Source organism: Capricornis sumatraensis, chromosome 12, assembly GCF_032405125.1.
Source record: "Capricornis sumatraensis isolate serow.1 chromosome 12, serow.2, whole genome shotgun sequence".
NCBI classification, from domain to species: Eukaryota; Metazoa; Chordata; class Mammalia; order Artiodactyla; family Bovidae; genus Capricornis; species Capricornis sumatraensis.
The window spans coordinates 12,446,562-12,462,500 of NC_091080.1; the positions used below are offsets into that span (position 1 = coordinate 12,446,562).

The following is a 15,939-nucleotide window of genomic DNA, read 5'->3' on the forward strand; positions in this document are numbered from 1 at the left end:
TTCTCCATCTGACACTCTGTACCCATTAAGCGCTAACCCCCCCACCCCCCACCCCTCCGTTTTCTTGTCTCTCTCAAGTAGAAATCTTGTTTTGAAACATTTCCGCATCCACAGTATAGTATGTCCCTTCCTAGTGCTCCGTTAAGAACGTCCCTCTAGTGGGATGGCGTGTGTGGGATGGCGTGTGTGGGACGTTTGAGCTGCATCTAGGGCAGTGACGTGTCTGTACATGCATGAGACTTTTACGTGGCTGTGTTGGATCTACACAGTATGTGATCAAGCTTGAAGGGACAATATCATAGATATACAACTATCTAAAGCCCAGATTTTAAAAAAAAGTCCAAAGTTCAGGTGGTTATGGGAAAGCAATTGGCACATAATAGTTGATTCTAGAAAACAGAGAGGACAAATAATGGAGCTCCGTTTAGGTAGGGCAACTGGAGGCCAGTATGATCTAGAACCTTGGCAGCATCCTGGAACATAGGGGAATAAAGATGCAGTAACTGCGAAATCAAGGAAATAACTTGAATTTTCAACTGAGCTATCAGAGGTGAGTACATACGATCAGGACAGCGTAATTACTTATCAGAGAGGCTTTGTGCAATTAAGGTTGCATTGAACTGAATCAACATCCAGGCATTGTCTCCTTCTCTTCTTCCCCATAACAGGCTCCTGTGTATGCACACGTACACAGACACACACGCACGCGCATTTTTTTCATCAGGGATGACACCTATACCCCTTTCCTAGGGCAATGCCAAGTCCATAGTTGGAGACAAGTCCAAGGTTTTTATGATAGAGTACCAGAGCTTCATTTTTCTAACACTGAAATGTGAAATTCATGTTGATGCTCTATACTCTGATTAGTTTTTTGCAAAGATGCAAGATTCTAAAGAATGTAAGCATGCTGTTACTGAATAGAATTATGTTCATTGTAAAATTCTGCTTCTTAAACCTGAAATTCTGTCTCAGTATTTTGTAGTAATCACTTTTATGTCTGATCACATTTCTACTGAGTTTTGTAGTCTTGCAGGCCATTTTGATGAAACTCTGTCATGTTTTTTCTGCACACTGATACATCAGGGATGACCTGCTCCCTATTTAATATGGCATTGCTTGTTATCTTTAGTTAATATAATTTATTGTTGCTTTTTCTATTCCCAGGTTGCTTAGCATTGTGTATACAAATAGTAATAAGTTGGCTGATTAAGTCTCTACATTCTACACCATGCTAGATATCCAGAATTATCTGTCCTCATTTGGATTTAATCCTTCTTTTAAATTAGGGATGTACACTAAGTTCTCTTTCTTTTCATAATAGGTTGTTTCTTTTTCCCTTCAGTAGATTGTCTTCTTATACATTAGCATGTCAAGCATTAACTTTTAGTCTTTGCTGTGTAATTTTTTTAGCAGAGGTATATTTTTACTTTCTAATACCATCAGAGGATATATGGGGGTAGCTTGTACTGGCAAAAACAATAGTTAGAAAAAATAGTTTTTTATGAATACATGTAATAATCCATGACTGGGGAACAACAAAATTCAGAAGGAATTCATAGGGGTAAGGACTGGAAAGATTCCTTGTAGGGGGAGGTTTTGAGGATACAATTTAGGGATGTTTTTATGAGAAGTCGTGATGGAGCCAAGAAAAATTGTGTGAGGATAAACTTCAGTTGTCTTGTAGCTGAGCATTTAACTTTTTCATGATTCCTTTTTTTTTCCCTCATAACGTATGGTTTATTCAGTAAGAAGTCCTCTCAATTTGTAATTAATTTAATTAAAACAGTTAACATTAAGACATAACCTGATACATAGGCTTACTGTCTTGAAAGTGAAAGTTGCTCAGTTGTGTCCGACTCTTTGCTACCCCATGGACTATACAGTCCATGGAATTCTCCAGGCCAGAATACTAGAGTGGGTAACCTTTCCCTTCTCCAAGGGATCTTCCCAACCCGGGGGTCGAACCCAGGTCTCCCACATTGCAGGCAGATTGTTTACCAGTTGAGCTACAAAGGAAGCCCAAGAATTTTGGAGTGGGTAGCCTATCCCTTCTTCAGTGGATCTTCCTGACCCAGGAATCGGACCAGGGTCTCCTGCATTGCAGATGGATTCTTTTACCAACTGAGCTATGAGAGAGGAGGGTTATTTTTTCTCCCTAGCACAGCTTATTTCATTTAAAAAAGCTGTTGAATGTGTGGTTTAGAAGGGATTGATATGTTATTTGGTTTGAACTCTTGTTCTTCTGCTGTTTTTGGTCATGAAGGGGTGTTGAAAACAAGGGAACCTGCAGGAAGTGGTTCTTTTAGTTTGCAATGGCAATACTTTTCAGATGAGCAAAATAGCTCATTTCTGTGATTGCAGAGGTCCTCAGGATCAAGCACTTCTGTAACATTTATTTTGAAAAGTTTTTATTTTCATATAGGAAAAAGAGATGGGGAAGACAAGTGCTTTTAGTTAAGTGGGTAGAAATCATTATTATTTTGGAGTATAGGCGTTAAATTCCTTATAAAGTGTATTCCCAATGCCTTAATAATCCTTTTGTACATGGTTTTAAAAAAAGTCTAGCTATGACTCTAGTTAAAGTCTTGATAAATAGTGAAATCTTTCTCTGTATCCATATAGGACTTGAGTTGCAAAGAGAAGTCCTTCAAGAAAATTTGTTTTATGCCCTTGTCTTCTAATCATATAAAGAGAAATGCATTTACTTGTTATACTTTTCATGGTTGCTGTTGTTGAATCATTCATTCTATAAGGTTTTATTTAGTGCTTTAGCTACTCTCTTATATATTATATAATTCTTAAGCCTTGAATTACCAGATAGACAGCTTTTTGCTAGTAAAATGCTCTTATTAGTTATGGCAGTCATATATTAATATTTGAACAGAAAAATAACCTGTTTCTCCCCTATTTATTTTCTTTGTATTTAGGTACATAGCCCTATATCTTTGTGCCTAGAAGTATTAAAATTGAGTTTGACAGATCAGGTGTGACTGAAGCTATTTATACAATTATAGTTTTCAGTACCAAAGTGTTTACTTTGATATTTTGCCAAGGGGATATTGCCAGTGAAAAAATAACTAATTTATTCCAGGTTTTCACTTTTTTCTGTGTATTCTGTATCTTCTGCCTCTGAGCTGCCTAAGTCTTCTTTGAAACCATATTGTCTTCTCACAGTCTCCAATGTTAGTAACTTTCAGAAATCTGCTTTCTTTTCTCAGCCTTTCATCTGTTGTCAGTTCACACCCCTGAGGCTCGCTGACCCATTCCATTCACCCCTTTTGGCTAAATAACTGCGCCTGCCCCAAAGGGAGCCGCCATGTGAGAGCAGTGTTGAGTGAACTCTTGATTCTCCCTTTGGAACTATATAATTTTTCCCATAGCCCTAAATCCTGCTCGTTGTTTTCAAGAGACCAAGCATTTCTCCTCCTTCCCTGGTCCACTTCCACTGCATGTCTCCATCGCCTGGAACCGTGAAGCCTGGGGTCCCCTTCCCCATGCTCGGCTGGTTGCAGACTGTTCTCCTGCTGCAGGTCCCCTGCCCCAGAGCTGATCTGGGCCTGTGGTGTGGGACCAGGGTTCTTGTCTGGGATCTGGTGACAACTGAGGCCTTTTTGTGACCTCAGGCAAGTAACTCATATTTTCTGTACATGACACAAAAACCTGGGCTTGATACATGTTTCCTCATTGATAGAATGAGATGGTTAAACTTCATATTCAAGAGCCTATAAATGTGGACACTGTAAATTTTTGATACTTTATTGGACTCTTAGAATGCCAGTAGTTAGAGAAGCTGGAAAGATAAGCAACCACAGTTATGCAGATGATGTCTAGTTTATAGCTGTCTGCCCCCACCTTCCACCCCTCCCTAAGGCTGTGGTCGGCTTCAGTGGTTATATACTTTATGTTCACTTTATTTCTGTAGTTGAGATGATTCTTGGCTTCTCTCAGTGTCACCGAGAATGGTTATTCAATCGGGTGCACTTCCTTTTATCCTCTGAAGGCTAGTGTTATGATAATCTAATGAATAAAAAAATGGTAATTTAGACATATAACGTAAACTTTAATAGCAATTGTACTAAATGAAAACTAGAAAAAAATTAAAATGCTTGGTTAAGATACAATAAGCAGAAAGCACTAACGAACAAAAATTTCTCTCTCTATATATATAGAATAAAAAATTATTAGTAACATTTAGTGTTTAAAATATTCAATTATGGAAGTAGAAAACTGTTACATTTTGTGCCTCTACTAGCTACTTACACATTTATAGCTGCATCTTCTAGAATTTTTTGCAGTCCTTAAATTATACCTTAAATAAATGAACCTTAAAATTTATGTGGAATCTTACTCCACATAAAGAAAAAGGTCACATTTTTAATCAATCTGATTAGAACATAATGTAAAACGAACTAGAATAAATTGTATAACCATGTACCGTGGAACTATGATTTTTAATGGAAAATGTAGTATGAAAGAAGAGATTTTAAAAGGAGATTCTTCATATAATTTTGCAGCTATTTTTGAAAATATAAAAAGAATAAAGAGAAAATGTAATTAAAAAAGACTTTTTCAGTTCATGGCTCTCGGCAATAAAGAAAGCTTTGTCGTCTTTGACTTAATTCTGACGTAAACCATTATGAAAGGTGGAGTAGGTCGTGTTTGTGTTAGTGATCAGAACCATTCGTCAACAGGATTAATATTCTTGGAAAAATTCAGCCTTACTCCACATCTCTAGGAAGTGAGATCAAACACAGACTTTGAATGGCAAAAAAGCGACATCACAAGTAGAGATGGCACTAATAATCTGACGTCCGGACTCATACTTGAGGAAAGCCAGTCTTTTAGTGAAAGGGTGTTGGTCCTGGCTTCAGAAGGCGCACTGGCAGTGGGTAGGGAGCATCTAAAGGTGTTCTCCTCTGGGCTCCTGAGCTGTGGTCAGGCACTCTGTTTCTTGCCCCTCTTTTCTATGTCACTGCAGGGGTTAAGGGATGGTTTCGGGAAGGTAACGATTATTTCCCTTCATTCTCACAAGTCCTTAGAGGGATGGTGCCCATAGGGCAGGGATGTAAGCCACAGTGGGCTTCTTGTCTGGCCCTTGGGGGCCAGGTTTCAGAGTGTGGCACTGGGATCCCAAGCTCGAGTTCCCTGCAGAACCCTGCACTCTCCTGGCTGGTATTCCACAGAGGTACCATCAGCATGGGTAACTGGATTTTGTGAAAAATTTCATTCTTGCTAAGAGCCTCCATTATTATTTGTCTTTGTGTGTTAGTCGCTCAGTCGTGCCTGACTCTTTATGATCCCATATTTCTCTTTAATGCATCCTTATTGTTGGCAACATGTATATCCTGCTTTATCAGTGACATTTGCATAAACATTTTCACTGGTTTTATTCTCATTTGTGGCAGTTCATGATATGGCCGTGTGTGGGTGTGTTCCCCCCCCCCCCCCCCCCCCCACAGCAGTACTAATCATTATTTCTCAGCCTGAAAGGTTTTAACCAAATCAGTCTGTTTGGATAATAGACTTGATTATCTGGTTCCATAACTATATAACCGTGTTTCTATCTTTTTTTTTAATCCTGTTTTTTTTCTTCTGAATTTCTTTTTAGTTTAGAAACTCTTTCTTCCTGTCTCTTTACTCTATTTCCATTCCATCTTTCCCCAGCCGTTCTTTGACTATCTGATAGCAGAGAAGAGAGGAGAAAGCCATTGTGTCCATTGCATGGCATATGCTGATACATTAAACTCCACAAGAGTCTAATTTATCATTTTTATTGAAAAAAAAAAAATTGAAGTTACTTCGGTTTCTGATTTGCAGGTTGAATTAGTGAAGATTGCTAGATAAACTTTTTTTAATGTGACATCTAACATATTTTGCAACTAGCAGAAAGGTTGAGTCAAAGTGTAGTGACCTTCAGTCTTTCATTAGATCTGTTGCTTAAAGATACTTACCTCAAGCATTATTTTTCTCATAATGATTATGATAATGATGACAGTAGTCACAGAAGTAGTATTACTCTTATGTAAGTTATATAAGCAAGTGCATCAGGAAGTGTTCAGTGTAATGCCTAGCAGATATTCAGTGAATATTATTTAAAATTTAAAATTATTTGACTTTTTTCTTCATGTAGACCAGAAGATATTTCAGAACGTGATAGGTTACTGCTGTTGAGAAATAAATTGATTTTTCAAAATGTAGAGACAAGCCTTTTAGTTGAGGATCAAGGTAGGAAGATAAAATGTATACATTTTCTTAAAAGTAAAGGATTATCATGGGTTCAGGTTAAGGAAAGGCACTCCACTAATAAAATTTTTGCCATCCTTCATCTGAAAATTTTAACCAATATAGAAAGACAAGGAAAAGACTTCTATACTAGGAATAAGGAGATGAATGTGCTGTTATTTGCTGATAACCTGGATAACCTTTGACAACCAGTAACATAATTACTAGGACTGATACATTTTATCTCTTGACATTGGGAAGTACTCCTCAGACTGCATGTTTACAGCTGGACTAGGTCAAAAGTGTTCCTCATTTGTTGCTCAGTTAAGTAAACAACAGCATCATCTGCCTGATTGCTTAAACCTGAGGGTCCCCTCCTTTTCCATTAGTCCGCAGGTACACAGGTACATGTGCATATACATACAACAGAGCTATACTGAGGCTCTGCTCTGTTCCAGGCTTGGGGCTAAGTATACACTGGTGAGCAAAGTAACTGCCTCTAACAGCTTGCTTTCTCATGTGGGGAGAGAGACAATATCAAATTCATGGTATGTGGGAGTAAGGGCTTCCGAGGCGAAACCGGGCAGAGCGCTGGTGATGGGGCACACAAGGTGGGAATGGCGTGCTGGTCTGTGTGAGGGAGCACACCTGTGCTGCTGGAGTTTAACAGGAGTCTTCTGCTCTGTGTGCTGAAGAGACTGCAGCTGGTCAGACTTGGAAGTGGGGAGACTAGTTAGAAAGCAGTTGTGATACAGGTGAGAAATGATAGTAGCCGCAAGCAGTGGCGGGTGTGTAATAGCCAGGGATCTAGTCAGGGGTGCTTATTTTCGTGAATATTTTGAGTTAGAATTGACTGGATTCACTCCTGGCCTAGATGTAGTTAGGGGTTAGTGAAAAGAAGGGTGACCTTAAGCTTTGTGACTTGAGCAGTCGCAATAAGAGCATTCCTATTTCTCACGGATTGCTGCCACTCCCCTCTGTCCAGCCTGCCTGCCGTTACTTTGTGCCACTCTTTCAGTTCACCTTCGGTGGGCTGTTTTTTCTAAAACGCAGTTCTTTTGATGTCTCTTTCGTACTTAAGACTTCAGTGGCTTCACATTGCTCTAAGAAGAAAAGCCAGAATTCTTCAGTCAGTCAGTTCAGTTGCTCGGTTGTGTCCGACTCTTTGCAACCCCACGGACTGCAGCACGCCAGGCCTCCCTGTCCATTGCCAACTCCTGGAGTCCACCCAAACTCATGTCCATTGAGTCAGTGATGCCTTCCAACCATCTCATGCTCTGTCGTCCCCTTCTCCTCTTGAATTCAATATTTCCCAGCATCAGGGTCTTTTCAAATGAGTCAGCTCTTTGCATTAGGTGGCCGAAGTATTGGAGTTTCAACATCAGTCCTTCCAGTGAACACCCACGACTGATCTCTTTTAAGATTGACTGGTTGGATCTCCTTGCAGTCCAAGGGATTCTCAAGAGTCTTCTCCAACACCACAGTTCAAAAGCATCAATTCTTCTGTGCTCAGCTTTCTTTATAGTCCAACTCTCACATCCATACATGACTACTGGAAAAATAGTAGCTTTGACTAGACTGACCTTTGTTGACAAAGTAATGCTTAAAAGGCCTCACATATTCTGGTGCCATTTATTTCCACCCAATATTCTTTGTTCTTATTATCTTACTTGTTTCTGTGCCCTCACAGAACCTGAAACACTATCCTTCCATAATCTGTGTCCTTCCTTCTCCCACTCCAAACATTTCTCACTTGCCTAACTCCTTTTCTCTTTCTAGCTTTTGCTTAGAGAGCATTCATTCCATAGAGACGACCCCTTACAAGTATGAGGTAATCTTTAGTGTCTTGTGTTGCCTGCCCAAACACTGTAGCTATATCTATGTATGTACTTTAATTGGATTGGTTCTTAAATTTTTTGAGGCCAAGACATGTCCATTTTGTCTAGCATGTTCTTTTTTAGTTGGTGTTTAATAGATACTTATTTGAATGAAAGAATAAATAACTAAAGTGAATGACTATACAACATACATGCAAAATTCAACAAAATTTCTATATTCGACCAGTAACTAGTAACAAAGTATAGTGGGGAAAGGTTGAGTTAATCAGTATGTCCAGAGACCTAGGAGTGTAATACTTAGGGCACCTAACATTAACAATAAATATGCAGGATGCCTATGCAGAATGCTGTGTTAAGTTGAAAAATTATAGACAGATGTCATGTTCATGATTAGGAAGTTTGGAAATTGTCAACATATCAAATTTACCTGAATCTGTTCACGAATGCCTTACAATTCAAATATAATTCAAATGGATTTTATTTTTAGAACTTTGGACTTGCTCTTAGGTTCATGTGAAAAAAGTGAAGAATGTTTAACGAAAAAGAAAAATAATTTGAACAGCCAATTAGTAAGATATATCATAAATCCTACAGTGCTGAAGGCGGAATGATAGTAGCTCAAGAGTAGTACATGGAACTGTGGAACAGAATTAGATGTCCAGGAAAGCAAATATAGAATAAAAGTGCAACGTAAAATCAGTTGAGAAAGATGGTTGATTATTCATAAAATGATAGAGATAATTAGTTAATAAACATTTTGAAAAATATAAAATTTGATCCCTATTTCACACTGTGTACCCAAACATGTAATTATAATGCTTTTCTGATATACAAAAAATTTAATTATAATGTGCTATCTCATATACGAAGATTGTTTAATCTTCAACATTAGTGATTTATTTATACATATCTAGCTAAACGATTTGCTCCGTTCTTTGCTTCCGATATCCTGATTTTGTCTAGATGAATGACTTTCGTCAGAAATGCTGTCCATGTGTACAAAGGAGAGGAACCAGGACAGGATCACTTTACTGGTTACAGCTGTTAACCTTAACTGTCATGTACTGTGCTGTAATCACAATCCATATATTGTTCATTAGGATGTATTTATTCTCTTATTGTTCAGCAAGGACAGAGAACTTAAATGCATTTGCTGATTTTTAAAAGCTCCGATAAAGTAGGCTGAATGTTAAAATTTGAGTATTTTTCAAGTATTTGGAAAACAAATTATAAACATTCTACTGTCCAGTTTTATATGTCTTTTTAAACAAATAAGGTATATCAAACATAAAACTGCTGGGTGTTTGTTTAGCACTTTTAGAGCTAACTCCTTAACCTATGCCAAGTGTCAGTACATTTATTTTTATGATCGTGTCCTGTACATTGTTGAGATGAACTCACCATGCTTATTCTTCACCTGATGGCTTTGGTTTCCATAGTGAACAACAACTTTGTTTTTGTTTTTTCTGTTAGACTTTTAAATATTTACTCTTAGTTGTTTTTTAGGGAAAGAGCTGCCAGACCCTATATGAAATAGTTTGGGTCTTGGGATATCTACTATTCTATTGTTTTTGTAACTGATTTAAACTATTTATGTCTTTTTAAAGATTATTTTATGGCAAAGTTTATATCTTCTCTTTTGACAGTTCAGTGCCTAACGTGGATCTATCCTTGGTTTTACAGAGAAAAGAGAAGAGGAAGATTTTGAAGAGAAGAAGGCTATTAAGAAACGAATTAAGGAACTTAAATTTCTAGATTCTAAAACTGCCCAGAACCTTTGTAAGTATATTTCAATATAATTAAATTAGCAAAACACACCACTGAACACACTGGTTCCTTTAAATTATGTCATTTTCTTTTTGACTCTTTTTTCATTTTATGTTAATTTTATTATCATCACTTATAATAGATTCAGAGATAACTTTGCTTTCCTTTAACTCATAATTCCTGAAGGAATTATAAGTTAAATTCTTCAAAAGATTAATGCATATTAGAAAATAAAGCATGGGAAGGGATTTAAAATAAAAATATATTTCCCATTACTGAAAATAGACCTACCCTTTTAAAGTCTTTAAGTATAACAATAAAGAATTATGGAATTTAGGTGATGAGATCATATTTTGAAAAAAAATTGGTAGTGGATTATTTCTTTTGTACCTCGGAATTTCTGTTATTTGTGATACTTGATCAGACACAAAGGAGTTTGGAATATTAATGGGAATAAGGATGTTGATTAAAATGAATTCTGTTATCCCATCTGAGCAGTTCAAAGCCTTTCCTCAAAAGTACTTCCTGGAAATGTTTTAGATTTAATTACTGTTACAGGAGCTAAATACTTAGTATTGAATTGTCTTCCTGGCTGAATTCCTGTGGGAGAAGAGGGTAAATGGGTTTGCTTCTGACTCATTTCAGCTGCATCTTAAATGTGTCAAAGAGTTCTGTTTGGAACTGAGATAATGTGATCTGGATATATTACTTTCTGATGCTATAAGATGGATAAAATGTGGATAATCTAGAGGCATAACGAGCTAACGTAGTCTGCCATTCAGTTATTAAATGCCTCAGGTGAGCTTTTCACAATCACTTGGAGAAAACAGTCCTTGGTGAGAGGATGAGCCTCCATGCTGTTGATGCAGGAGGGAGTTAGTTAGAGCAGTATCCAGAGAAGGCAGGGTTGACACTCCTTTGTGAAAGCTCTGGAAGCCTCTTCTTCTGACTTTTGGCAGAGAGCTGTCTCTTTTCTGCAGTGTACACCTAACAGGATGTAAGCTTGACAAGACCCTATGGATAGTGTGAAGAAACTAGTGTTCTGGCCAAAGCAGTGTTTTCGTTTCTGGGCACCGCAGATTGCGCATAGCTGCTCCTTTGCAGTGGAGCCATGTGGCTCGGTTGGGCCCAGGAAGGTGCCAGCAGGGATGCGGTGTGGAGGCCTTACCTGCTGTGGGAGCAGCTCCAGGGCACTCTGCCTGCACTCAGAGCATTGTCCTCCCAACGTGAAAACTGTAAGGCAGGGAGCCTGTCTTCCTGATGTCTGCTGAACATGTAGTCTGAAGTAGAAAGGTGTTGGGGCCAGGAGGTTAGACCAGTGAAATTTTGGTATTTGTTATTTCAGGAAACTTCCCTCTTAAAGGAAGGGGAAGGCATTAGTAACTTGAATAATGTCAAAAAGTTCTGTACTCTGATTTGAAGAGTGAAAATGTCTTGAAAAATGTTAATGGCTTCCATTACAAATTGTCTTGTTCGGGGTCCTAAAGAAATATTATCTTGAGTATGATTCTTTTTAGGTGGGTTAGCTATGGTAAGATAGCCTAAATAGCCATCTCAAAGTTGAATGATTGGTCTTTTGAGCAGTGTTCTTTAGTATTAGTTATGTATTACACAAATGTACTAAACAGGATTTCAGGTTTAAGTGTAATAATTGATGTGCTGGTTCAGCACGTGCCTGTTTAGCCTTTACTGCAGTCTCTCCTCGGAGAAGGCAATGGCAGCCCACCCCAGTACTCTTGCCTGGAAAATCCCATGGATGGAGGAGCCTGGTAGTCTGTAGTCCATGGGGTCGCTAGGAGTCGGACATGACTGAGCAACTTCACTTTCACTTTTCACTTTTATGCACTGGAGAAGGAAATGGCAGCCCACTCCAGTGTTCTTGCTGGAGAATCCCAGCGATGAGGGAGCCTGGTGGGCTGCCATCTACGGGGTCGCACAGAGTCAGACACGACTGAAGCAACTTAGCAGCAGCAGTAGTCTCTCCTTGTCGGTAGTTGTGTTGACAGTGTATGTAGGTTGTTGGTAGCATGGCAGTTGAGTGACTTGAAAAAGATTGCTGATTTTGAAAATGGCTGTTTAGAGAAAACAAAGACGGATACTGTTTGTCTGGGTTGCTGTAGCTGAGCATATGAATCCATTCATTTAATTATTAGACACATTTTAAAGTATAAGATCAAAAGGTCAGAATTTATACCAGGTCATCATATTATGATGAAATCCATCTCAGATCATTCTTACGCTCTCTGAGTGTAGCACGTGTTATGATTTAAGCTTTAAGAGGCTTTAGCAGCCTATAATCTTGACTATAATTACAGTCTGATTCACAGCTGGTTTTTGTCTATGAAATTCAGTCTTCTGAGATACTGAATTCTGAGAAGAGTCATATGATGGTGACAAGACTCTGTCTTATCACTTAGAAGCCTAAGGTACTTCCTCTTAAATTCCTCTTAACTGAAACATTTCACAGAGTTTTGAGGAAGGATCTAAAATCTATTGATTTATTTACCTATGTATTTAAAAACGGGTTGTGTGTGTTAGTCGCTCAGTTACGTCCGACTCTTTGGGACCCCATGGACTTCAGTCTGCCAGGCTCCTCTGTCAATCAATTGTCCAGGCAAGAATACTGGAATAAGTATATTTTGAGTTTCTGAAGTTTGTTTGAGTCTGGGTTCAGGGTAAAAGAATTCTAGCCATTCTAGGATGAAGAGATGGCTTGGGAGTTTTACAAGGTTCCTATGCTTTACTAGATTTTTTTTTTGGAGTGGATATTAGACCTATAAAGAGGGGAAACCTGGAACCTAGAAATTATTGTAAAGGTTTAAATATTTATAAGTTCCCTTGCAGAAAACCTGTGTGACTGGTCTAGTATCTGCACATTCTACACTCCTTTCAGTTCAGTTCAGTTCAGTTCAGTCGCTCAGTCGTGTCCAGCTCTTTGCGACCCCATGAATTGCAGCACGCCAGGCCTCCCTGTCGATCACCAACTCCCGGAGTTCACTCAGACTCGCGTCCATCGAGTCAGTGATGCCATCCAGCCATCTCATCTTCGGTTGTCCCCTTCTCCTCCTACCTCCAATCCCTCCCAGCATCAGAGTCTATTCCAGTGAGTCAGCTCTTTGCATGAGGTGGCCAAAGTACTGGAGTTTCAGCTTCAGCATCATTCCTTCTAAAGAAATCCCAGGGCTGATCTCCTTCAGAATGGACTGGTTGGATCTCCTTGCAGTCCAAGGGACTCTCAAGAGTCTTCTCCAACACCACAGTTCAAAAGCATCAATTCTTCGGCACTCAGCCTTCTTCACAGTCCAACTCTCACATCCATACATGACCACAGGAAAAACCATAGCCTTGACTAGACTACACTCCTTTATTGCACTCAAAACTTCCAACTGGGATCAATATAATCACATTTTAAGGGATAAGATGCATGTTAGTAAAAATATTCAGTTTAATGTGTCTTTTGGAGGCTTTAAATAAGCTTCTTATGTTATTCTCAATAACTTTTAAATACAGTGTTTTAAAGATCTGTGCTTCTCTTTTGATTTGTGTGTTATGCATTTGTCTACTTTCAACTCTTCTGTAATTTACTTACCCTTCAGTTCAGTTCAGTTCAGTCGCTCAGTTGTGTCCGACTCTTTGCGACCCCATGAACTGCAACAGGGCAGGCCTCCCTGTTCATCACCAACTACTGCAGTTTACCCAAACTCATGTCCATTCTACCATACTTGCCCTTAGTTATGGCAAATGTTTTCCCAATAGGTTATTCATAAGCAAAAAACCCTCCACATTTCAGTCTTTATAAATATATGTTATTTTAATCATGGAATAGTGGATGGATAGTGAAAGTAGTGGATGGATTACAAATATAGAAGAAAGTTGAATAAGTTATATCTATCTGCAAAGTTGATTTTTCTGTTCAAATTTAACTTTTATATCATATATTATTTTTAAACATGTATTATTAGTTATAAATAGCATGGGTAACTAATGTTGCTTATATTTATATGATTAGATAACTGTGTAAGTGAGATCATACAGGTGTTTCATCTGCAAAGTTAGGGCGTTTCCAGGGCTGCTGTCACTACTGAAACCAGTGGCAAGTTTATGGGTCCCCAGGAAAGCTGGTTTTAAAAAAGGCAGAGGAACCAGAGATCAAATTGCCAACATCCGCTGGATCATGGAAAAAGCAAGAGAGTTCCAGAAAGACATCTATTTCTGCTTTTTGACTATGCCAAAGCCTTTGACTGTGTGGATCACAATAAACTGTGGAAAATTCTTCAAGATGTGGGAATACCAAACCACCTGACCTGCCTCTTGTGAAATCTGTATGCAGGTGAGGAAGCAACAGTTAGAACTGGACATGGAACAACAGACTGGTTCCAAATAGGAAAAGGAGTGCGTCAAGGCTGTATATTTTCACCCTGCTTATTTAACTTCTATGCAGAGTACATCATGAGAAACGCTGGCCTGGAAGAAACACAAGCTGGAATCAAGATTGCCGGGAGAAATCTCAATAAGCTCAGATATGCAGATGACACCACCCTTATGGCAGAAACTGAAGAGGAGCTAAAAAGCCTCTTGAAAGTGGAAGAGGAGAGTGAAAAAGTTGACTTAAAGCTCAACATTCAGAAAACGAAGATCATGGCATCTGGTCCCATCACTTCATGGGAAATAGATGGGGAAACAGTGGAAACAGTGTCAGACTTTATTTTTGGGGGCTCTAAAATCACTGCAAATGGTGACTGCAGCCATGAAATTAAAAGACGCTTACTCTTTGGAAGGAAAGCTATGATCAACCTAGATAGCATATTCAAAAGCAGAGACATTACTTTGCCAACAAAGGTCCGTCTAGTCAAGGCTATGGTTTTTCCAGTAGTCATGTATGGATGTGAGAGTTGGACTTTGAAGAAGACTGAGTGCTGAAGAGCTGATGCTTTTGAACTATGGTGTTGGAGAAGACTCTTGAGAGTCCCTTGGACTGCAAGGAGATCCAACCAGTCCATTCTGAAGGAGATCAGCCCTGGGATTTCTTTGGAACGAATGATGCTGAAGCTGAAACTCCAGTACTTTGGCCACCTCATGCAAAGAGTTGACTCATTGGAAAAGACTCTGATGCTGGGAGGGACTGGGGGCAGGAGGAGAAAGGGACAACCGAGGATGAGATTGCTGGATGGCATCACTGACTCAATGGACATGAATCTGAGTGAACTCTGGGAGTTGGTGACGGACAGGGAGGCCTGGCGTGCTGCAATTCATGGGGTCGCAAAGAGTTGGACACAACTGAGCGACTGAACTGAACTGAAGGACCGCTCTTAAGGTTGATGATTTGTTTGAAGGACTCATAGAATTGACTGATAGCTGTTTCATGGTTATTACAACAAAATGATGCAGATTGTAATTGGCAAAGGGAAAAGGCCCATGGGGCAGAGTCCAGGAGAGTTGTAAGCATGGCATTGCAGTTGTCCTCTCCCAGTGGTGACAAGGACAGCAGTGCCTTCTCCCAACAGTGATGGGGGACACTTCTCACAGGTTATTGCCATCAGGGACCCAAGCCTTGGTATTTAGTTTACACTGGGTCTTGATATAGCTGGTCACCCATATGTTTGACCTTAATTTCCAGACTCTCCACAGTTCAGGCTAATACATTGTGGCCCAATGCTCCTAGTAAACAAAGACAGTCTTATTATGTAGGACATTCCAAGGGCTTACAGAGTACCTCATAGAAACCAGTCCTCACTTGGGTAATCTTAATTGTTTACCACACAGTAAGAATCTGCCTGCAGGAGACTTGGGTTCGATCCCTGGTTTGGGAAGATCCCCTGGAGAAGGGAATGGCAACCCACTCCAGTATACTGGCCTGGAGAATTCCATGGACAGAGGGGCAGGGTGGGCTACAGTTCATGAGGTTGCAAAGCGTTGGACATGACTGAGTTACTAACACTGTCATTACTACTATGGCTGCTTTGGAGATGCAATAGTAGAGTTGAGTAGTTTTAACAGATTGTATAGGCTCATAAAACCTAAAACATTTACCAGTGTGGCCATTTATAGAAAAAGTTTGGTAACCTCTGCTTTGAGTATAGCACTTCCTGGAATGGTAAAAAATTTGCTTGCT

The 15,939-nt window shown here is 39.3% G+C and overlaps 1 protein-coding gene across 4 annotated transcripts in view; it reads left to right on the plus strand.

The window, feature by feature from the left end:
• DIAPH3 (diaphanous related formin 3) overlaps positions 1-15,939 on the plus strand; it is a 563,626-nt gene that overhangs the window by 240,660 nt on the left and 307,027 nt on the right. For all 4 annotated transcript variants that reach the window (XM_068984294.1, XM_068984295.1, XM_068984296.1 and 1 more), the window contains one exon: positions 9,744-9,839. In XM_068984294.1, coding sequence (XP_068840395.1) covers positions 9,744-9,839 — 96 coding nt within the window. The remainder of the gene's footprint in view (positions 1-9,743; positions 9,840-15,939) is intronic.